Raw genomic sequence first — 24,101 nt, forward strand, 5'->3', positions numbered from 1 at the left:
TGGGCAGCTTACAATAGAACAAAACAAAAAACAAAACAAAAAAACATATTTCATAAAAATACAATTGTACATTAGAGCAATACAATCAATATTTAACTGTAAGCGATACAAAAATCAAACCTTAATACAATAATATAATATATAATACAATGAATAATATCAATAATAAGAAGATATAGTCATAATTTCCACCCAGAAGGAGTACCCAGTGCTGCGCGGTTACCTGCTCCTGGCTAGCTCCTTTGAAGCGTGATTTCTTACATACGTCACCAACAAGTAAATGTTTTGCGTTTTAAAAATTCAAGGTATCGTTTTTCACAGGAAATGAAACCTGAGGTACGAAGTTCAAGAAGCCCTGCTAACGCTACCTTGTGCGTACAGGTGAGGAGATCGGCTGTTCAGTCAAGGATACCCTAAACTTCGGCTTTCGCCACTGTTTTATATCGTCAGCTGGTACCTCCGGCTGGAAGAAAATTCTTCCCACCAAAAAAGAAAAGTTGTAAAGTAAACCCGTTATCCGAATTTGTTTATGTCTGTACATCTACAGCGTACCAGTTCATGTCGCGGTGTTTCTCCGTGCCCGTTTCGCCCCGCTGAATTAGTACTTTTGTTCTACGTAGCTTAAAAGGAAGAGAGCACTCGAACTGAATTTATCCATGAGCCAAGACCGCTTCTGGAAGGAGCGGAAAGCTTTTATATTTGGCGCTACTGGAGAGAAGGGCAGCGGGCAGACCCACGTGCACACTAACCACCGCTGCCTGACAGCCCCGCACTCTTCACAAGCCTCGCAAGCTATTTGGCCGCCTCCAGAGTGCGGGGAATGGGGAAAATGGCGCCGAACACACCGGAAGTCCCGTCTCCGGGCCGTGCCGAAGAGGAATCCTAGACGGTGCCTTTCCCTTTCGGGCATGCGCGTTTCCATCTTCTCAGTTGCGGGCATCTCTCCTGTCAGGCGACTGCGCTCGGCTCAGCTCCCCGCTGGTTATCAGAGTGCCGGTGAGGGGGATGCTCTTCCTGCGAGGAGGAGGGCTACCGCGGCCCCGAGTTCCATCATGGAGGTGGAAGAGGCCTTCCCTCTGGTGGGCGAGATGGGGCTCTTCCAGGTTTGGCTCTGTGTCTTGCTTGCTTCTCTGCTCCAGGTGAGGAAGGGCGGAGCAGAGCCGGGCGTCTTTCTCCGGGTGGGAGCGCTGGGGTTTGGTGGGAAGTAGAAGCTACTCACCCACCCAGGAAATAGTTTTTCCTAGCGCACCATGCTCTTAGGAAGCTCAGGACGACTGGGCTTCAGGGAAAGACTCTTTGTTCCTGAAGTGTCTGCAGTGGTGAGAAACGCCCGCCTACCTTTCCAGGTTAAGAACAGGTTGGCTACTTGCACACTGCTGAATGAAGGCGTGCCTCGCTCAAAAGAACGTTGAAAAAGGACGGAATTTTTTGTGCCTCATAACAAATAATTGCGAGAATTTAAATAGAAATGCAATACGATTCACCATGCTGTGGGAAGAGTGTTACCAAATAATCAATGTACTCAGTCTTCCGACCAAGCTTGCCCTTCTTGTGATTCTTTATCTTAGCTTCACATGAAATTTAAATCCCCCTTGTTCCTGTTTAGTCTCAGCTGCAGGAAGTAGGATCTCTTGTGGCTGCTCAGGAATCTGGCTGTCTGCACCAGTGGACTGAAATTATTTAATGTGTGCATGTATGAAGTATATTAAAATCTGTAACGTAGCTATATACAAGCATGTGTGCGTGCACACACACACAAATCTGAAATACCAAGTTACTATAGTGACTCATTGTTTTTACAATTACTGTGTATAATGCTAACATGGCCCACCAGTGCAATCCTATGAATCTTTAGACAGAGAGTGGGAGTTATTGGGCTTTTCGGTTGTCTAAACATGTTGTTGGTGTATTTTCTTTTCATTTGGTTTTCATGAACTACTGCATACTATGCTGATTAAAGCATACATTGAAAATGGTTCAACCATTGCACAGTATTAGTATGTTAAGCAATTTACTCAAGATACTTTGTAGTCCTGGACCAATTCTATTTTATCATTACCTGGAGTATTATCATTTTTTCTTCTCTAGCAAAGCAGTAAATAAAAACAAAATATACAGCTTGTACTCCTGTCCTCCAAGTGATAGAATGGGTTAATTCAACAGAGGTCTGAGGGGACTGAAAAACAGAGAAAGACACTTCTCCCTCCCTCTCCTAATGAGCTCCAGTAACCTTAAAGAGCATGCAAATTGCATTGCTATGCAGATTAGGGAGCAGGTGGAGTGAGTCAAAGAAAAGAGCAGAAACATAACAATAGATGAAAGGGAAAAATGAACAGGAAATATCTGGTAGACTCCTCACTATCCTTCTAACTGCTTTCACCAGTGTGAAACACTAGCTATGGCCAAGGCAAATTGACAAAGGGGAAAAGCACACCCTCCTACACAGAACTTCATAGATGTGCAGAATATAGCAGCCAGCATCTTGGGTTTTGTTTTTTGTTTTAATGGGGGATTGAGACACTGAATGTTAAAGCAGAGAAAACATTAGAAAGGTGGACTGTCTGTTATAAATTAGGATAGCTGACCAAGTTTTCCAAGAGCTATACTAGATCAGGCAAAGGGTTAATCTAGTCTAGCATGGTGTTCATACTCTGGCTATCCAGTTAGCTTGTGGGAAACACAGAAGGAGAAAAGGAGTGCAGTAGCGCACTCCTACTGCAGCTGGTATACAGAGCCATAGTACTTTCAATACTGGAGGAAATAATGTAGTCATAATACCCAATTTCCTTTTCAAACCATTCAGGCTGATGATCATCTTGCAGCAATGAATTCCACATGAACTATCTGAAGAAATATGTCACTTATCTGCCCAGAATCATTCCCTGTTCTACTTCATGGGTTGGCTTCAGGATCTGGTATTATGAGAGAGGGAGCAAAGCAGAGCAGTTTTTCCTGTCCCTTTATGACTTTTGTTGCCCCTGTCTACACCTTTCTACAATGTCCTTTTTGAATTTTGGTGATCAGAAGTATGCATAGTATTTAAATGTAGTCATACCATAGGTTTGCGTAAGGTTAGTATGATACTGATAGTTTTATTATCGGTTCCTTTGCAAATTATACCCAAGACAGAATTTGCCTTTCTCACAGCCAGGTCAAACTCATTCACAGTGGTTGTTGATCAGATTTGCTTTTTTGGGCAGTCTATGGCATCTCGGTTCCCATCAGCTTATACATTGGGGGAGTGATGAGGTGGTCTCTCCATAGTGTCTGGGAAGGCTATAGGATGCTTCAGCTTCCCAGATCTTGGGGAATCTGCACTGGAATCCCCCTCCCTGCCCCAGAGAAGGCTCTGTTTTGGCTGCCTCTCTGAGGTCAAAAAAGCAACCTTGGAGAGTGGGTTAAGGGGGTTTTCCATGAGCAGAGAGGGGAGAAGACCAGAGCTGTCCACATTTTTATTAACAGTCTCAGAAGTCCTAAAAGTTTAGTGACACTTTGAAGAAGCCATAGCGATTTGTTTTTAGCAGGACTCCTGCTTAATAATTCTTTCTTTAATAATACTTCCCACCACTTTACCTGGAATAAACATTCACTCAACAGGAGTATAATTAACCAGCACTCCTGTTTATTTGTGTTAAAAATAATTGCTGTTATTTGCTGTTCTCCTGCCCTCTGTTACACAGGCTGATTGGCATTTTTTATGTCAGAAAAGCAGCAAACCCAACCCTTATTTTAAATAAGACTCCCCTCTTGAAGTCAGATATGACTGTGTTTGATTTCCTTGGTTATTTTCTACTTAAATATAAATTAGGTAATACTGAAACCACTGTTTCCAGCTGGATTCGACAGCACTTGGAACAAGGTCTTGGGCAGCAGCATTTACATTTAAAACTACAGTTGCCTCCCCTCTGTTGGATTACTGTTCTAGGGTACAGTAATTTAAGGCACAATCCAGTGGGGGGATACCCATAAACCACCAAACTTGGACATTTATGGCTATGTTGTGAGGGAAGTGGGGACTGCGTAAGCAATCATCACCTTCCTGCTCCTGCTACAGGTAGATAGTTGATTTTGACTGTCCAACTGTGTTCATAAGGGGAGGGAAAGAAACTGGAACAATGCCGGGATACATTGTATTGGACCCAGTCTCTTGCCCTTCACCAGGAACACTTTTTTTACCCCTTTCTAACATTGCTGTCATGATCTAAGGGAAGTGTATCTGCTGTGTTGGTGCTTGGCTGCAACAATGGACTACATTAGTTCTAATAAACTGAAGTATGATCTAGATGTAATCATGTGCAATGTAGGCCTCTGGTGGAATGCCAGCAGCTTAACTCTGTTTGATCTTGATGAACCACTGTGGTGATATCCTGATGGGATTGTGGGGAGAGGTTCAGAGAGAGAGAGAGAGAGAGCAATTTTTAAAGGAAGAAAATATAAAGCAATAAGGACAGAAAAGTGAGGCCCCAAGAAGCCTCGGGGTGATGCAAAAGAGACAGGAAATAGAGCAATAGCTGCAGCATTTTGCTATTTAGGCAGTTACTACTCAGTAGAGGCACCACCAGCAACTATCCGCTACTGAAGCTGTCTCAAGGCCTGGACTGCACAGCTCAATAATGCATTATCTTTGAACCCTCTTTGTTCCAGTTGTTTGATTTAGAGACTGTCTTCAAATCATTTTGTGATTTGAACTTTAATTTTGCTTCATTTCAGTCTTCCTTGTTAAATAAATTCCAATTCTTGCTATATAAGTTACTTATTTGTTTCCTTACCCCTTTTCAGGAAATAGGGGTCCTGGTGAGCTGAAGGCATCAGATGCTTTTTAGGGTCAGCTTTCTTCTACTTCATTCATCCCACTACTGAATTAACCCAGGCCCTATGCTTTCCACTATCTTGCAGTTGCTGGTAGGAAAAACAGGGTTACGCAGCAAAGACTGATGAGTGGTTCTTCTGGCAGGATCAAGGATGTTCAGTATGGGGTTGCGTTTCCCCTAAAATAGTAGGTTTGTAGCTTGGGGGTTCTCCTAGAGCCATCATTAATTCTTAAGGTTCAGGTGGCCTCTGTGGCATAGAGTGCCTTCTACCAGCTGCAGCTAGTGGCCCAGTTACACTGTTGTGTGAACAGGGATAACCTCTGGGTGAAATTACTGCAACATGTTTAACATGGGTCTGTCTTTGAAGATAGTTAATGCAAGATTTGATGGTTAAGCTGTTAACAGAGATCAGAAGATCTGAGCATATACCACTGGTCTGGCCTGCTTGAGAAAAATAAGTTCAGGTATATTTAATGTTAAGTAAAACTAGGCAGAAAACATGTTTGTCTCTTTTATAGTGTGTTCTTACTGCTGAGGTGCAGTCTACCACCACTCCAGTTAAGACTGGACGTTCACTTCACTTTACTCCCTAAAAAGATTTGCTTTTAGAATATGTGAAATAATTATTCACTCTAAGAGGTCTCTTCCCCTGTGTTCCTTCATGAGACCCTAGTCTGGGCATTCCACTGATTGGATGGAGGCAAGTCCATATTAGTGACCACTGCTGAAGTACAATGCACAGCAAGTCATTCTGTAGTGTGATTTCTTTATTATAGTTCTACCCTGCTTATCAGCCCAAAGACTCCCTTGGTGGTTTGCAAATCCAAAGTACAATAATTAATATAAAACACATGATAAACTCACAAGAATGTAATTAATTAAAGAGAGTAAAACAATAATACAATAATCCACCTTCTGCCACCACAGCTAAAACAACTTCAGAGATACAGTAAAAATATACTAAAATATGAAGTGCTTTCTGGCATTTAAATTGAACCTTACTTCCCTGAGCTTTGCTCCATTGGAGCATATCCTGCCCTTCTCCACAGGAGAAAACAGGCCTTGACCCATTTCTCCATGACACCCCCTCACGTACCTATAAGTCACCAACATAACTCCTCTGAATCTTCTCTTCTCCAGGCTCAAAAGACCCAGTTCCCTCAGTCTTGCCTCATACGGCTTCCCCTGCAATCCAGCCACCATCCTTGTGGCCCTATGCTGTACCAATTCCTCCCTGGCTATATCCTTTCTGTAATGTGGAGCCCAGAACTGAACACAGTACTCCAATTGTAGGCACACCAGGGTTGTATAGAGTGGCAGTAATGATCTAGAAGCCACACTTCTGGCTATGCATCCAGTATTGGCAAAATAAAAAAGGGTTTGCCTGGCAGAGCAGTGAAAGGAGCAAAGAGTGGTATTCTTAGTATGTGTTCCACTCATACCAGATGCAGAGATGCAAAGTGATTACAGTGGTACCTCAGTTCACGAGCGCCTCAGTTCATGACCAAATCGGGTTGCGAACAGAAATTTCTGAAAATTTTTGCCTCAGGTTGTGAACTCCCCATTGGGTGATGATCGCAATTGCACCCGTCTCCCACCTCCCAGTGCGCCCACGATCGCACCCGTCTATGGGGGTGGGGTGGGGGGGAGATGGCCACGATCTTTGTTGTTCTTTGTCACTTTGCTTCAATTTTTTGTGATTAAAAAAATAGTTACAGACGGATTAACCTTATTTACATTGAACCTTATGGGGAAATTGGACTTGGCTCACAATCAATTTGGGTCACGACCAGAGTCCTGGAACGGATTAAGTTTGTGAGCCAAGGTACCACTGTACCTTCCACCACAAGAAATGCTTTAGGTGACCAGGCCAGAGCAAAGAATCATGAAAAGACAGCAGGCAGTTTGAGTGGTTAGTTTGGGCTAACATGAGCCTTTATTCTTATTTTTAATTGAAGCATGCAGTTTTAATTTATGGTTGTGAAATTTCAGAAATGGTATTAAACATTTTGGGAAGGTGATGTATGTAAGAATAGATATGGTGTGTTCCAAATATGTTCTTTATTGAGAAGGAGGGGGAAATAGAGTAAAGAAATGAAGTTGATTGTCTGAGAACCTACTGAAAACTGAGGATTCAGTAACTCTGAAGCACCTTTGAGGAATCAGGAGCAGTTCATGGACATAAGCAGGGTGTTAAGGGGCTCAGCCTTGGAAACAGTGCTTTGCCCACTCGATCCCCTACAAGTACTGCTATTCTTTGGCTTAGAGGAGTGGACCTTAGGCCCATCCACATTGAGCGGAGAAGCCCTGAGGAGCTTCTCTAATCAGTTACTCACATCTCAGACCCTTAACCAGTGAGTCAAACTAGGGACTTTGGAAAAGGGCATTGACTCTTTAAAAACCTGATGAAGCACTTGAAGTGGGGATGGTAGAAGAACTATGGCCTGACCATAAAATGTTGTTATTAGTTCTAAGTCTGTGTTGGAGTAAGTTCTCTTACCTAGCTTCAGGATTGGAAACATAGACCACGGAAACATAGACCACAGAAACATAGAAACACGGCGAGTCAAAAGGGGTCTCTTGTGCCAGCTAGTCTGACCCCCAGCTCCAGCTGGCTCTGCTCATGACATGCCAACCATGTGCATGTCCTGCCTGTCCTTGAGCACTCACACCGATGGGGCTTCAACCACCTCCTGCAGAAGCCTATTCCATACCCTAGGGGTCCTAACTGTCAGGAAGAACTTCCTGGCATCCACATTGAATCTTGGTTCCCTGAGCTTTGCTCAATTGGAATGAGTTGTGCCCTCATCCGCAGGGGAAAAAAGGTCACTCCAGTGGTGGATGCACATATAGAGTCATATAGAGTGACAGTAATACATCTCCCTATCTAGAAGACAAGCTTCTGGCTATGCAACCAAGGGTAGCATTCACCCTCTTGAACTCTGCGTCACACTGCTGGTTCATGTTTAGCAGGGAGTTGACCAATACCCCGAGATCCAGCCACTTGTCCCCTAATCTGCAGTTATGACACCCATTCCTATGTCCCAAGTGCATGACCTTGCACTTATCCACACTGAATGCCATCCTGTTATCCCCTGCCCATTTCCATAGTCTATCAAGATCCTTCTGGAACCAGAATACTTGCTTCTCAGTTGTGGCCACCACCACCATAGTATCATCTGTGAATTTGATCAGCAAACTGATCACCCCCGCTTCCAGGTCATTGATGAAAAGATTGAAAAGGATCGATCCCAGGACAGAGCCCTGGGGGACCCTGCTCATCACTGACTGCCATCCCAAGGATTCCCCACTAACAGTCACCCTCTGCTATTGCTCCGTCATCATTGGACAGTGCATCCATATATCCCAAAACTTCTCAGTTTCTCTACCAGGATATCATGTGGCACTTTGTCAAAGGCCTTGCTGAAATCCATATAAACCATACCCACCATGTCCTCTCCATTTGGCCACCTCAAAACCCTCTCACAGAATTCCACAAAGTTCATCTGGCAGGACCTGTTTTTGCGGAAGCTGTGTTGTGTGGCTGCCAACCTCCTTTTCCTGTCTAGGGTTTCCAGAGCATTTCCCCTTACAACCCTTTTGATCATCTTCCCTTGAATTGAGTATAAGGCTAAGTGGCCTGTAATTCCCCATATCCCCTCTGCTATCTTTTTGAAGATTGGAGCCACTGATACCACCCTCCAATTCTCTGGAACTTCTCCCTCAAAAAAGGAAAGGATTAAGGAATGAGACATAAGGCTAAGTGGCCTGTAATTCTCTATGTCCCATCTGCTACCATTTTTGAAGATTGGGACCACTGACATCACCTTCCAATCCTCTGGAAACTACCCGTTCTCCACAAGGCCTCAAAAATGGAGCCAGCGGACATGAGAGAACCTCTGCCAACTCCCTAAGTACACTTCAGGGCCTGGCACCTTCATAACACCCAGTGCCCTGAGGAGCTCCTCGACTTCTAGGAGGATGACCCTAAATCCCCAGCTTCATCCTATCCTCCATGTGGATCTCCCCCATCCTGCTTTGGAGAGAACACAGAGGCAAAATAATAATTTACCATCTGTGCCATTTAAATTCACATCAGTTACCGAATCCCCTTCTTCCTTACTAAGCGGTCGCGCCGCCTGTCTCCCCTTCCTCTTGATATTTACCTGTTGGTAGAAGCCCTTTTTGTTGCTTCTGATATTCTTTGCAAGTCTCAGCTCATAATCAGCCTCAGCCTTGTGAAGAATCCTTTTGCGACGAGCCTCCTCCCCCTGGTATACCCCTTTATCTACTTGCCCCAGTATCTATTTCCCACGGAACTTCCTCTTACTCCTAATACCTCTTACCACTTCTCATCCACAGAGGTGCTCTCCTTCACCTTCCCAGTTTGCTAACTAGTGGTATCATCAAGTATTGTGCCTCCCAGACTACCCTTTGTAGTACCATCCACCCTTCCTCAACTCCCTTGCCTTCCAGTATTCTCTCTCAGGAGACTTTCCCCAGTTTGGCCTTCAACTGGCCAAAGTTGGCCCTCTTGAAGTCCCACCTTCTAGTACTCGACCTGCTGTATGACCACATTCCCCTGATCTCATAGCATAGGATGGAGTGATCACTCGCATCCAAAGCTTCCCTAATCTGCACTCCATCTATCAGCTCCTCCTTGTTGGTCAAGACTAAGTCAAGGATATTTCCCCCCACCCCCTGTCACCTCCTGGATCCTCTGCCTGAAAAACCCCACCTCTCTAGTGTCTAGGAAGCAACATGACCTGGTCATTGCTGCCGAGTGAGACTCCCAACTAATACAGAAACACAGAAATATAGAAACTGAGTGAGTCAGAAGCGGTCTCTCGGGCCATCCAGTCTGACCCTCGGCCCAGCTGCCTCCACTCATGACATGCCTACCAAGTGCATGTCTAGCCTATCCTTGAACATCCTCACTGATGGGGCTTCAACCGCCTCCCATGGAAGCCCATTCCATACCTTAGGAGTCCTAACTGCCAGGAATTACTTCCTGGCATCCAAATTGAACCTTGGTTCCTTGAACTTGGCTCTGTTGGAGCTTGTTCTGCCTTCCTCTGCTGCTGTGAAAAGATCTCTTCCCACCTCTGCGTGACGCCCCCTCATGTACCAATATGTCACCAACAGATCTCCTTGGAGTCTTCTATTCTCCAGGCTGAAAAGACCCAGTTCCCTCAGTCTCGTCTCATATGGTTTTCCCTGTAATCTGGCCACCATCCTTGTGGTCCTGTGCTGCACTGACTCTAACTTAGCTATATCCTTCCTGTAATGTGGAGCCCAGGACTGAACACAATACTCCCATTACAGGCACACCAGAGTTGTATAGAGTGGTAGTAATACCTCTCTCGATCTGGAAGCCACACTTTTGGCTATGCAACCAAGGGTGGCATTTGCCCTCTTGACTGCCACGTCACACTGCTGACTCATGTTTAGCCTGCAGTCAACCAATACCCTGAGATCCCTTTCACACATGCTGCTCTCCAGCCACCTGTCCCCTAACCTGTACTTATGACACCCATTCCTATGCCCCAAGTGCAAAACCTTGCACTTATCTGCATTGAACACCATCCTATTGTCCCCTGCCCACTTCCATAGTCTGTCCAGATTCTTCTGGATCCGGAGTACCTGATCCTCAGTTGTGGCCACTGCCCCTGTTTTAGTATCGTCTGTGAATTAGACCAGCAGACTGGTCATCCCTTCTTCCAGGTCATTAATGAAAAGATTGAAGAGAATTGGTCCCAGGACCCCGCTTGTCACTGGCCGCCATCCTGATGGATCTCCACTTATGGTAACCCTCTGCTTTCAGTCAGTCAACCATGCCCTAATCCATCGGACAGTGCACTGGTCTATCCCAAAACTCCTCAGTTTCTCAACCAGGATATCATGGGGCACTTTGTCAAAGGACTTGCTGAAATCCAGGTAAACCACATTCACTGTGTCCCCTCTGTCTAGCCACCTCAAAACCTTGTCATAGAATTCCACAAGGTTTGTCTGGAAGGACCTGTTTTTGCGGAAGCCATGTTGCATGACTGCCAACCTCCCTTCCCTATCCAGGGTTACTAGATCTCTCACTATTATAAGCCTTTCTATTGTCTTTCCTGCAATGGATGTAAGACTAACCAGTCTGTAATTCCCCATGTCCCCTCTACTACCCTTTTTGAAAATTGGGACCACTGACACCACTGTTTAGTCCTTTGAAACCTCACCCGTCCTCCATGAGGCCCCAAAAATGGAGGCCAGAGGGTGCTAGGGGACCCCTGCCAACTCCTGAAGCACTCTTACACTCTTATGTAATCCATAAGGGCCCAGTGCCTTTGTAACATCCAGTGCTCTGAGAAGCTCCTCGACTTCTAAGGGAGTTACTCTAATCTGTGCTCCTATGCAACCGCATCTGATCCCCAATGCGGATCTCCCCCGTTTTGCTTTGGGGAGAACACAGAAGCAAAATAATCATTTAGCGTCTGTGCCTGGACATGCACATGGTAGGCATGTCATGAGTATAGCTGTCTGAAGCTGGGGGTCAAACTAGATGGCCCAGGAGATCCCTTCTGACCCACTCTGTTTCTATGTATCCATGTTCCTCTGTTCTGTGTTTCTAACCCTCCCTCTATATCATCTAGAAAGCAACGTGACCTGGCCATAGCTGCCAAGCGACGCTCCCAACTAATATCTGGGAGATTGAAATCTCCCATAATTGCTGTTTCCCTCCCCCAAGATATCCTTTGAATCTGGTCTGTCAGGGCATCATCCAGGGTCTCAAGTTGACTTGGAAGATGATAGCATACCCCCCCTGTTAGGTCCCTCCCCCTGTTGGAACCCTTCAGTTTCACCCACAGCGCCTGTGCCAGATCCCCATCTGTGCCACGTTCTATCTCATTGCAAACTATCCCTTCCCTGATATATAATGCTACACCTCCTCCCCCTTTCCCTTCCTGTTGTTTCTAAATGGGACATACCCCTCTGTTTTTTCATTCCAGTCTTGTCTTTCATCCCACCAAGCTTGCATGATCCCCAGCAGGTCAATCCCTCCTATTCCCAGGAGATCCTCAAGCTCTTCCTGCTTATTACGCATGCTCCTAGCATTGGTGTACATGCATCTCAGCTCTTTCCCACAGCTTCCTTTCTTTGGAGTCCCCAGCCTCCTCCTCCCTCCCATCCTCCTGATACCAGCCCTCTCTTAGTAGGAGTCCTGTCAGTCCCTGCAGTACCTGTAACACCCTGGTCCCAAAGTCCTGATCCTTTCCCCACACTTGTCCAGTACGGACACGTTTCTGGGGGGCCTAACCCCCCCCCCCAGCTCCCGCCGGCTCAGTTTAAAGTATTCCAGACAAAGCTCACTAGAGCATCTCCAGGGGACCTTTTCCCCACCCTCGTGAGGTGCACCCTGTCCCTTGGCAGACATCCATTGGCAATAAACTGGGTGCTGTGGTCGAGGAACCCAAAGCGTCCCTTCTGACACCATGCCCTGAGCCAGTCATTCACCTCTGTAACCCTCCTTTCCCTGGCTGTCACAAATCCCTGGACAGGCTTTTGGCTCTTGCCTCTTGGCAGAGCAGCAGAGGCAGAGGCTGGGAGAGTGTGCTGAGGGTGGCCAGGGGACTGGGGAAGGTAAGGTAGGAGCTGGGCAGAGGATCAGGGGGACAGGAGCAGTGGAGAGGAAGGGGGCGGGGTTAGAGAGGCCAGGAGGAAGCAGAGGGGCGGGGCCACTGGCCTGAGAGGCTTATAAGGCCACGCTCAGCTGTTGGCAGCGCCAACAGACACGTCCCAGGCTGCCCAGGGACTCCCTTCTCTGGGGGCAGCTGTTTTTCTGTTCTGTTTTTTTCTTTCCCCAATTTAATATTTTATCCGCGTGCGCGCGCGTGCGAGTTTTGTCTGGGAGAACTGGGTGAGTGAAGAGCAGTGCAGGACATACAAGGTGGGGGATCAAGGTAGGGTCTCTGAGGGGTTCCCAATGGCAGGCCAGGAGATGCGACAGCTGTGACATGTTTGCCCTTCTCCCTCAGGAGAGGCAGGGATACACTTGCCCTTGGTGCAAGCTGGTGACCCTCCTAGAGGAGGAGATGAGGTGCCTGAGGGCCTAGAGAGCTCTCCAGGCCCCCCAGGAGCAGCCCCCCTCCAGACAGGGGGTTGCGGGAGGGACCACAGGAGGAACAGCCGGGGAGACATGGAGGCATGTCACCCACAGGAGGAGGAGGCCAGCATGGCTTCTTCCTTCTCCTGACGTTGATCTGGAGCTGGGAAACAGGTTTTCTCTGCTTGGGGAGGCTGGGGCAGATGAGGCCTTGGGGGACCAGCAAGACCTCCAGCCTGGGACCACATGCAGCAAGGGGGCCGCTGAAGGAGAGGCGAGGTCCAGGGCACGGCCACCTACCAAGAGACGATGGTAGGTGATCATCGTTGGGGACTCCCTGCTGAGGGGCACTTAGGCGGCAGTGCGCTGCCCTGACCTTGAGGCGAGGAAGGTCTGTTGCCTGCTGGCGCATGTATCCGGCATGTGAAGGACGGAGTGAAGCATCTTGTCTGCTCCGGGGCTCACCAGCCGCTTCTGGTCTCTCATGTGGGCACAAATTACATAGCTAGGAAGGCTGTGGGCGGGATCACCAGGGACTTCGATGCCTTGGCGAAGAAACTCAGGGACCTTAAGGCCCAAGTGGCCTTCTCATCTATCTTACCGGTCTGGGGATTTGGGCCAGGCAGGGATAGGAGGGTCGCCAAGGTGAACGACTGGCTTAGGGTGTGGTGCCAGAAGGAACACTTTGGGTTCCTCGACCATGGCAGCCGGTTTCTTGTCAGGGGACTTCTAGCAAGGAACGGGTTGCACTTCGTGAGGATGGGGAAAAGGTCCTTTGGACATCCTCTAGTAAGCTTTGTCCGGAAGACTTTAAACTGGGGGGGGGGCCTCAGGCCCCCCAGAAACTTGTCCACACTGGACAAGTGTGGGGAGAGGATCAGGGCTCTGGGACCAGGGTTTTAGAGGAACTGCAGGGACTGACAGGACTCCTACAAAGAGAAGGCCAGTCTCAGGGAGGATGGGAGGATGGAGGAGGCTGGAGACTCCAAAGAACGGGAGCTGTGGGAAGGAGCGCATGTACACCAATGCTAGGAGCAGGAAGAGCTTGAAGCTCTCCTGGGAATAGGAGGGTATCACCTGGTGGGGATCACAGAAACTTAGTGGGATAAAAGGCAACACTGGAATGTAAACACAAAGGGGTATCACCTGTTTAGAAAGGACAGGAAGGGAAAGAGGGGTGGGGGCATAGCTTTATATGTCAGGGAAGGGATAGGAGGCAGTGAGATACAATGCAGCACAGATGGGAATTTGGTAGAGGCAGTCTGGGTGAAACTTAGGGGTTTTGACAGGGAAAGGGACCTGACAGTGGGGGTATGTTATTGCCCTCCAGGTCAACTTGAGACCCTGGATAATGTCCTGACAGATCAGATTCTAAGGATATCTTGCGGGAGGGACACAGTAATTATGAGAGATTTCAGTCTCTTGGATATTAGTTGGGAGACTCAGCGGTGACAGCCAGGTCACGTTGCTTCTTAGGAGCTATGGAGGGAGGATTTTTCACACAGAGGGTCTGAGAGGCGAAGAAGGGGGTGGGGGGAACATCCTTGACTTAGTCTTGACCAACAGGGAGGAGCTGATAGATGAGGTACAGATTAGGGACGCTCTGGATACAAGTGATCACTCCATCCTTTGCTATGAGATCAGGGGACTGGGAATGTGTAGCAGGTCGAGTACTAGAAGCTGGTTGAGTACCTGCCTTCCCCCGAATACGCCCGCGATCGTGCCAGTCTCCCCGCTGAGCACATCTGCCTCCCCCCGAGCACGTCCGCAATTGCCCCAGTCTCCCCTCCCAGCACACGTGCTCCCACCTCCCCCCCAGCACGCCTGTCATTGCGCCAGTCTCCACCCCCCCTCTGAGCGTGCCCCTAGTTCTTCTCTTGGGCCTCCATGTATAAGATGCCCCTCCATTTTTAGGTGAATATTTTTAAGAAAAAGTATCATCTTTTACACAGAAAAATACAGTATTTCCCAGCTCCAGGTCGGCGTTAGAAAATGGAGGAGGCCTTGATGGCCTTCTCCTCCTGTGGGTGACATACCTTCATGTCTCCCCAGCTGTTCCTCCCTCAGCCCCTCCATCCTTCTGTCCAAAGTGGGGTTGCTCCTGGGTGACCTGGGGACCTCTCCTGGCCCTCAGACGCCTCACCACCTCCTCCGTGAGGGACACCAGCTTGCACCTGGAGCAAGTGTATCCCTGCCTCTCCTGAGGGAGAAGGGCAAACATGTCACTGCTGCTGTTGCAGCAGTCAGCAACACCTGTGATTCCCACCAAGGCCATCTCCTGGCCTGACATAGGGCACCCCTCACAGACTGTACCTTCTTTTCCTGCCTTGTCTGTCCTGCGCCTTGTCCTATACTACCCTTCCTTGTCTCTACTCATCTAGTTCTCCCAGACAGAATAATAGTAACAAACAATAAAAAAAAATGACCCAGTGGAAGAAAGTCTCCAGGCAGCCTGGGCTGCAGCTAAGGGATGTAGACAAGGGACGATGCCCTTTTCTTGTTGCCCGTCAGCACCACCAATGACGGCACAGGGCCTCAAATAGGCCTCATGGCTAGCTGGCAGCTTGCCCCGCCTCCTTGCACCTCTCCACATGCACCGGGCCTGCTAGGCCTCCCCTGACCTGCAGCCCAGCCCTTATTGCCTTCCTGAATCCCTCATCCTCCCTGGCTTCTCCACACTGCCCGGGTCTGCTGCCTCTGCCACTGTTCCCTCCTCTCCTCTAGGTCCAAAATCCACTGACTGTTCTCAGTGGTTCTGAATCCCTGAATGAACACTAACAGATCTGTTCAGGAACCTGAACTTGCTGTATTCCAGAACTATTTTACTTCTTCTCTTGTGTCTATTTACAAGGGATGATAGAATCCACAAGGGAGCAAGACACATGGTGCCTAGAAAGATGCACCCAGGTGAGTTGAGTATGTATGATGGAAATTTGAGACACAGTGCACCACAACCAAAAATGCTGCCTTGTAGCTTCCATGTGCCTCACATTTGAAAGTAGGTGAATCTGGAGGAGAGAACTAGTAGATGCTATAGTGCGGGGACAGTTCAGTTGAAATAAGGTAGAAAAGGGAAAAGCACATTGCTTTGGAATGGATGTTCCAGGTTTCCTGTTAGTGTTGTATTCTTATGATTGTTGATAATTCTGCTATCAGTTATACTTAAGTCCTTTGGTCACTCATACTGCTTCTCTACTGCTTTCACAGTGTAAGCAAACCATGACATCTCTAACACTGGTCTACAAGCAGAAAACCTTGGAAATGAATGTAGCTAAATTTTACCAGAATTGGGGCACTAATAAAGGAAAATTAAGTCCTGAGTATTAATTGGCTCCAGTTTCCAAGATACAGCTTCAGGTCAAAATTGCATCAAAATAATTCAAAATTACAAGGGGTATGTGTGATTATTCTCCATAACTTTCCTGCAAAATGTGATATAGCAATGAGAATGGTCATCTAGTTCACTCTGTGAAATTAGATGTGGTTCAGGAGGAGCATACGGTGGGCTAAAGTTTGGGTCTGCTGACGTCGACAGCCCCGGATCAGCTGCATCCTGCTCATCATCTTTATCATCTTCTGAGTCTATAGAGTAGGATACCGGTGGATCTGGAATTGGCAAGTTCTCACCATGGGGTACAGGATGCAATGTGGATGGAATGTTTGGATATTCCACAGTCCACTTGTTCTTTCTTGAGATCCCTTTTGCAATTGGGGGAACCATGCAAAAATAGTAGTCACTATAATGATTGGTGAGTTTGTTCCGCACCATTGGGACTGCAAAAGGCATGCACTTTTTTCTTTTTAGCCAATGACACAGATAAGGTGCACACATAATGCAACAATAATGAGGGGCCCAACTCTTGTCCCCTATTTTGCATCCAAAATATAGGTGGTGTGCCTTTTTTATCACTGCCGTCATACTGCACTTTTGAGATGCAAATGTAACCTCATCACAAATGCAGCAGAAGTTATCTGCATAGTTTACACAGTTTCAAGGCATCTTGGCTTCTGAGGGAAAATATCAATATATTTATATATAAATATTCTGAGGGAAAATATCAATATAAAATATTGGCTTCTGTTCCTTGGATATGTTAAGCAATGACACTTTCACAAACCACCAAATGTAACTGTATGATGCGTAGATCTGAGCATGACAAATGCACCTTGCAATAAAAGAACAATAAATTACATTTAGATAATAATCTTTAGTCTCAGAGTGAAGATAAATTTATACACTTCCATGTGCCATTTTCATTGTTCTACCATACTTTGTCGAGAAGTTACAAAGCATCATGATCATCAGACACCTCCCTCCCTTGAAGGCAAATATACTTGCCTTTGTATAAATCTTTATTGTGAAATATCTTGAAAACTTTAGCCAACTAGCACCTTTATCACCTGTCTTCTAATTCATCTAATCAAAATAGGTAAGAATTAGCACGTTTTTATCTCAGAGGTTGATAATTTCCCATAATTTGTAGACCAGTGAATCAGTCACCTTCCTTTTCATCTTCACTAGGAAACTGTTTAATTAATGGGCTTCTTGATTTGATTGCACATTCAGTAAGGAGGTTCCTACACAGGCAAAGGGGATGTTCATGCCTTAATAAACTGAGATATAATTGGGTGAATCATTCCACTGTGAATGGATAATATGGGAGTTTGATATGTCAGAGTTTGACTTGATAAGTCAGAATTATTGAAAAACTAATTTGAAGGGCAAAGGACTTTTGGACTTTTGTGTAGATGTGATATAATAACAGGAAATTCATTATTTTGTGCCTAAATGTTGTTTGTTGTTCTGAAATTGATCTTGATTCTGCCTCTTACTGTTTCAGCTCTATGTAGCCAGTGAAGCAATTCTTATTGCACTGGTCGGGGCAACACCACCTTACTACTGGGATCTTGAAGGCATCTCAGCTAATCAGAGCCATCATAATGAGTCAACTGCTGAAGAAAGAGCTTTTGGAAAATGGCTCCTGACAGCCAATGGGAGTGAAGTTCATAAACACATACACTTTAGCAGCAACTTTACATCAATAGCTTCTGAGGTACTGAAACAATATGACATTTTGTGGAAAGCTTTGGTACACTCAGTTTTCTAAAGTAATCATATAAAAGTCATAGGTAGCTGTGCTGGATTCTTTAAAAAACTTTACAATAAGATAATGCTTTTATTTGGAGGATAGGAGGGCCTGGCATGCTATGGGCCATGGGGTTGTGAAGGGTTGGGCACGACTGTGCAACTGAACAACAACAATGCTTTTATTAGGATGGAATAAAGGACCAGTAAATAATGAGCTTTTCAGTTGTCCAGGACTCCTCTATAGGCTGAATGTTAAGCAAAATTGGGTGGGGTGGGGAGGGGGAAGTGGATGCAATCTGAAATTGGTTATGAAGCTAGTAGAGACTAAATGTACAATCCTATTCGTTGCTTCCTTGAAGCCTGTACACTTCCAAACCAGAGCTGGTTATAAGCATGAAGTTATGAGCAAATTCTGAGCAACTTAGGGAGCTCTGGATGTGAGTGATCACTCCATCCTTTGCTTTGAGATCAGGGGAATGAGGATGAGCAGCAGGTTGAGTATTTGAAGCTGGGACTTCACCAGGGCCAACTTTGGTCAACTGAAGGCCGGACTAGGGAAAGTCTTCTGGGAGAGGGTACTGGAAGGCAAAGGAGTTCAGGAAGGGTGGCTGGCACTCAAAAGAGATGCAAGCCTTGACAATAGCACTAGTTAGCAAGGTGGGGAAGCAAAGGATAACGCTGCTGAGGATGCAAAAAGAGGTGGTAAGAGGGATTGCACATGAGAGGAACCTCCATAGGAAATGGGCACTGGTGCAAGTAGACAAAAGGGTATACTGGGAAGAGGAGGCTCATTGCAGAAGAATTCTTCACAAGGCTAAGGCTGATTATGAGCTGAGACCAATGCACCATCTGATGGATTAGGGTATGGTTGACAGACTGAAAGCAGAGGGTAATTATTAGGGGGGAAACTTTGGGCTGGTGGCCAGTGACGAGTGGAGCCCCCCCAAGGCTTAGTCCTGGGACTGATCTTGTTCAGTCTTTTCAACAATGACCTGGAAGAGGGGGTGCAAGTCTGCTGATCAGATTTGCAGATGATACTAAAATGGGGGCAATGGCCACAACTGAGGAGCAGGTACTCCAGATCCAGAAGAATCTGGACAGACTATGGAAATGGGTAGGGGATAACAGGATGGCATTCAATGTGGAGAAGTGCAGGGTCTTGTACTTAGGGCATAGGAATGGATGTCATAAGTACAGGTTAGGGGACAAGTGTCTGGAGAGCAGCACTTGTGAAAAGTATTTTGAGGTACTGGTGAACCACATGCTAAACACGAGCCAGCAGTGTGACATGGTGGTCAAGAGGATGAACCACCATGGATGCTTAGCCAGAAGCGTGGCTTCTAGATCGAGAGAGGTATTTCTGCTACTCTGTACTACTCTGGTGCACCCATGTCATGAATGGAGCCAGGGGTCTGACTAGATTGCTGGGAAGGCCGCTTCTGATTTGCTCTGTTTCTATGTTTCTATCTAGTGAAGAGTGGGAGGAGCAGCAGAGGCTTTCTTCATACCTCCTTACCTCCCACTCTTCAGGTATACTGCCCTTCCTACCCCCTATATCCTATTTCTGATTTTCCACCCTAAAAGAAGCAGCAGGCACTGTTCTTTTAAAGCTGGGTGTAGTGTGTGGTGTGGATTGGAGCTCTGCTTCTTACACCGATCTGGGAATCCAAAGAATCCTATGGCCCTCCAAACACTGTTTAGGAGCCATAGGATAACCCTCTCAGGCTACATAGCTGTCATGCCTCCTCTTGTTGGGTTCTCTGAAGAAGAAGAGCATGATTCACCAGGCTGTAGGGTTGCCCTGTCATCTATGGATGAAGCATAGATAGGAACTTTGGTGGAAAACATGCTGAAGAGGCTGGACCCTCCATGGTGAAGGAGGGGTCTTCCCTCTCCCCACAAAGACTCTCGACTCTGTCCTCATAAACAATGGTGCTTGAAGAGAAGCATGGAGGTCTTTCTTTTCCAGTGGAGTGCCAGATTGCTTGCCATGTCTATGTGATTACCTACAGCTGGATGCATGGCTATATCCAGGCAACTCCTGAATCAATGACTGGTTAGAACAGCCTACAAATTTGCTAGAAACAATGTCTAACCTTGCTGTGGGATCTTAGACCTGATTCCTTTTTCCATGTTTTGTGGAGTTGATTAAACCCGTGTGAATGGCCCTGGAATGATCCTTTACAATGAAAGTTTTTGGATTCTTGGAAAGACCTGCTGGTTTACTTTAGAACAGACGGTAACAATCCTTTACAATCTCCTTTGAATGCTTCACACTGGTAATACCAAGATGGCCTTGATTGACTTCATTATCGAAAGGCTTTTCTTTACTATTATGCAGTTGGCTGAGTTCCCAGTTTATTATCTGGTTGCTGACTGAAGCTGATTGTAAATTAGAATGCTAGCACTTTCGGCTTTCCATTTTAAGACTAGTAAGCCAGCTGATATAAGAGTCCAGTATCATGCCTGGCTTCGCTGAAAATCCAGGCTGAGGAAATGTTTTGAAGAACTCAAATGATTGCTCACTCTTTTGTGATATTAGCTAATTAAGGCATTATACTTCTATATTGCTTTTAATTTGTCATGATTCATGAATAAGAGCATGTCCATCTGGGAGCAGGTTATCATGTCCTGCACTGATCATCTTGGTTCACTAGACTCTGTTTTTAGAAAGTAACCCCCAAAAAGTGTGTGTTTAAAGTGGGTCTGGAATAATCAAGTAATAAACTGTCTACTTTCCTTATTCCAGACCCATTTAAACCATACACAAAAATTTTGTAAATGGTATTATGCATCAATAATTAACCAAATGTGGTATAGTATCCTTCCTGTTGAGTTCTGCCTTATTAGGGGTAGGAGTGAGGGAATTGCATGTACCCATTCCTTACTTCAAAAGTTATGGCTGTAAGATTTCATGTAATTATGTAGTGTAATAGAAGATTTTACTTTGAAACAACCCACTGTTCCCGAGAAGATAAGAACAGAAGCTAAAGTATGAAGTACTGTACTTTTTTATTGATTGAGTTGAATTATTTGAGGAGGCATTTTTCTAGAAATGGCATTCAAGCATAGCTGTATCTGCAGTTTTTAGCAATGACTAAAGCAACTCTGTTGCCTCTTTTTTAAATAGTATAAAGCATTTTATGATCATTGAAATGAGCTTGTGTTAAATTTTATTTTCTTTGCTATGCTTTATTAGCCTGGAGGAATGTTGTCCATGGGGTTGCAAGGAGTCGGACACCACTTTGTGACTGAACAACAGCAGTGCTTTATGAGAAGCTTGAAATGCTAACGATATACACTGGAATTATGACGAGATGATTTGATGAGATAAAATTGATTGCCACATATGGGCAGTAGATATGCTTTGGGAAACTTTTTTAAAAACTGTACAGGAATTTTCTTTATAATCATCTTGTTTTCAGCCCAGGGGAATGTACTACAGTACTTTGAAATTGCTCTAACATTTCCTCAATGCTTCGAAGTTTTCTGCACAGGCCTAATCTATCTTTGCTGGTATTTGTGTCATCCATCTTGGTGACTCTTGGTTTGACCTATGTTAGCAAGCACCCAGCAAAATCTTAATCTTACTGTCTGCTGTCCATGGACTTCATTCCCGAATTCACGGCCTGTTTGGATCAATTCCCTTTTTCCATGTTCTATTTAACCTGTTATGATTAGTAGAGTCGCAGGTAAGCCACTATGACATTCGATACAGGAGGGAGGTTTTTTATTTCATAGTTTATTATTGTTTAATTTGTCAAATAATATTGGTGTAATTTTATGCAGTGTTTCATAATTATGTGAAGATGAACTTGTAGAATATGAACTCTTGAGTTGTCATTAAAGTTGCTAACCTGTGATATATGAAGGTTGATATTAGAAAAGTCTTTGAAATGGCCCTGTCTGGAATCTGCCTTAATGTGTCGCGTAGGAAAGAGAGGTTGAAGCATGTCTACAGAGAGAAATCAGTAAGCTGAGATGTTCCAATACTTTCAGTTTTGTATCAGAAAAATCTAACTTTCTTTCTGGTGTTATTTGTTAGTTACACAGTATGCTAGAGTATGCTGAAATATGAACAAAGCATAGTTTCTATCCCTTTAAAAAGATATTTCTGCATTTTGAGAAGCAACTTATTCTTCTAACACTGCTTTTTCTCCCCCTAGTGGTTTTTAATTGGCAACACATCATACAAGATCAGTGCTGCCAGTTCATTTTTCTTCAGTGGTGTATTTGTTGGAGTGATTACTTTTGGACAACTCTCAGATCGTTTTGGACGGAAAAAAGTATATCTTGTAGGTAAGTTAAATTAACAAAAGATGCAAGGAGAATTTCACACTATCTCAGCTTGGTCTTATCTTTAGAATATGGAAGAAAAAGGCTGAAGTTCCATTAAACAGACTATCTTCTGACATAGAGCCTTCTTTGAATTACTATATTATTAGTACTGCAAATACCTCAGGTGTCTTTTCCCAAATTTGATGGGGTTTTGCAACCTTTGTCTGGAGCATTGGAAGCTGTTGCAGACAGAAAGGAGTTTGGGAAAGATGATAGTCTTCTAATAAGATTTCTTATAAGAACAAAAATGTATGGGTGGATTTTAATTGGGGACTAGTTCCCACATTGGGGATTGGGAGTATTTTGTCCTATGTGTCACACTGGCTAGTGATCATATGCTGTTATGTGATGCTGGGGTTTTCTATTACCATGAATGCTTTGAGTTGCCATGGTCAGCTACAATGTTTGTTATACAGGTTCTTGCTTCAGTTTCTTTTGTGGTATATTCTGATCTATATTGTGTGGAGAGATAGCTGAGTTAATAGGCCATACCTTGCCCAGTTGACCATGTTCTTAGGATATCAAAGCACTGACCTATTAGCTTGAAGTAAACAAATCATCTATATAGCTGTTGTATATCTATTTTGTATATTTATTTCTTATGTGAAACTTGCTTTCTAGCTCATACCCAAGCAAACTCATAAGTAATTCAGATAACCTAAATCTTGCTGAAAGCTCATGTGAACAAGAGTCCCAGCTTTTCTTGGTATAGCCCCTACTCCAGCCACTAGGGAAACCTTGCAGAAGATGATAGAAACTTCTCCTCCTGTTAACTATCTCCTAGGTTGCAGATCTAAGTATGGGTACCATATGCTTCTGCTTTCTCTCTGCAGAAATAGCTATAGCGGAAAGATGGGAACAGTCCTTCCATTGGGTCAAGGTTTTATTTATTTTATTATTTTATTTATTCACTTTATATGCTGCTCCATTAGCCATAGGTTGTCTGGGTGGCTCACAACATAATAAAATCCAGAGTGTACAATGTAGGATACAATACAACATACAACACAATAAAATCCACAATTCACAATAAACCAATATACAATAAAAACTACTAAAATTAAGTAAAACAAAATAAGGATATTAAACAAAATAACATACAGGGGATCCAAAAAAATAAAAGAACATAACCCATTAAAACATAATTAATATCATTATCTAGTATAAATTAATCAGATAGCAGCATTTAGTATTATTACATTGTAAAATCATCATTTAAAAACCAACTGTAAAAATAACAATGGAACAAAAATGTCTGTAAGTTGGTGTCTAAAAGTAAGAGTGTGCACCAACCAAACCTCCAGCAGAATTGAATTCTAGAATGGGGCACTTATTGAAAAAGTCCTCTTCCTTTTAATTTCCCCCCTCACTTCGGGAGGGGGAGGAATGCAGCAGAGGGCTTCAGACAAAGACTGCACTGATGAGGCAGGTACATACGGAGAAAGGCACTCTCTCAGATAACCTGGCCCCAAGTCATTTAGGGCTTTCTGTATTACTGTGAGCACTTTAAATTGGGCCTGAATGGCAACCAGCAGCCAATGTAGCCTGCATAAGACCAGCGTGATAAGTTCACAGATGCTGGTCCCCGTAAGCAGGCATGCTGCCCAATTTTGAACAAGTTGCATAGTCCAGACTGTTTTCAAAGGCGGTCTCACATAGAGGGCATTGCAGTAATCCAAGCATGAGGTAACCAGCACATGTATAACCATAGTAAGACTCCAATCCTTGCCCACAGGCCCTAGATAACCCATCTGCCAGCTGGCCTTTGATATGA

The 24,101-nt window shown here is 45.1% G+C and overlaps 1 protein-coding gene across 6 annotated transcripts in view; it reads left to right on the forward strand.

Annotated features, from left to right (window-relative positions):
* The first annotated feature begins 934 nt into the window (after nt 1-934).
* Nucleotides 935-24,101, forward strand: part of SLC22A15 (solute carrier family 22 member 15) — a 64,359-nt gene continuing 41,192 nt past the window's right edge. For 4 of the 6 annotated variants that reach the window (XM_044452452.1, XM_044452456.1, XM_044452453.1 and 1 more), the window contains exons 1-3: nt 935-1,139; nt 17,742-17,954; nt 22,156-22,288. In XM_044452452.1, coding sequence (XP_044308387.1) covers nt 1,053-1,139; nt 17,742-17,954; nt 22,156-22,288 — 433 coding nt within the window. In that variant the 5' untranslated portion in view covers nt 935-1,052. Of the gene's footprint in view, nt 1,140-15,744; nt 15,808-17,741; nt 17,955-22,155; nt 22,289-24,101 lie in introns of those variants that run through there. The other 2 variants (XM_044452455.1, XM_044452454.1) reach the window with 2 other exon arrangements.

The sequence above is a fragment of the Varanus komodoensis genome, unplaced genomic scaffold (genome assembly GCF_004798865.1).
Source record: "Varanus komodoensis strain SLA01 unplaced genomic scaffold, ASM479886v1 scaffold72, whole genome shotgun sequence".
NCBI classification, from domain to species: Eukaryota; Metazoa; Chordata; class Lepidosauria; order Squamata; family Varanidae; genus Varanus; species Varanus komodoensis.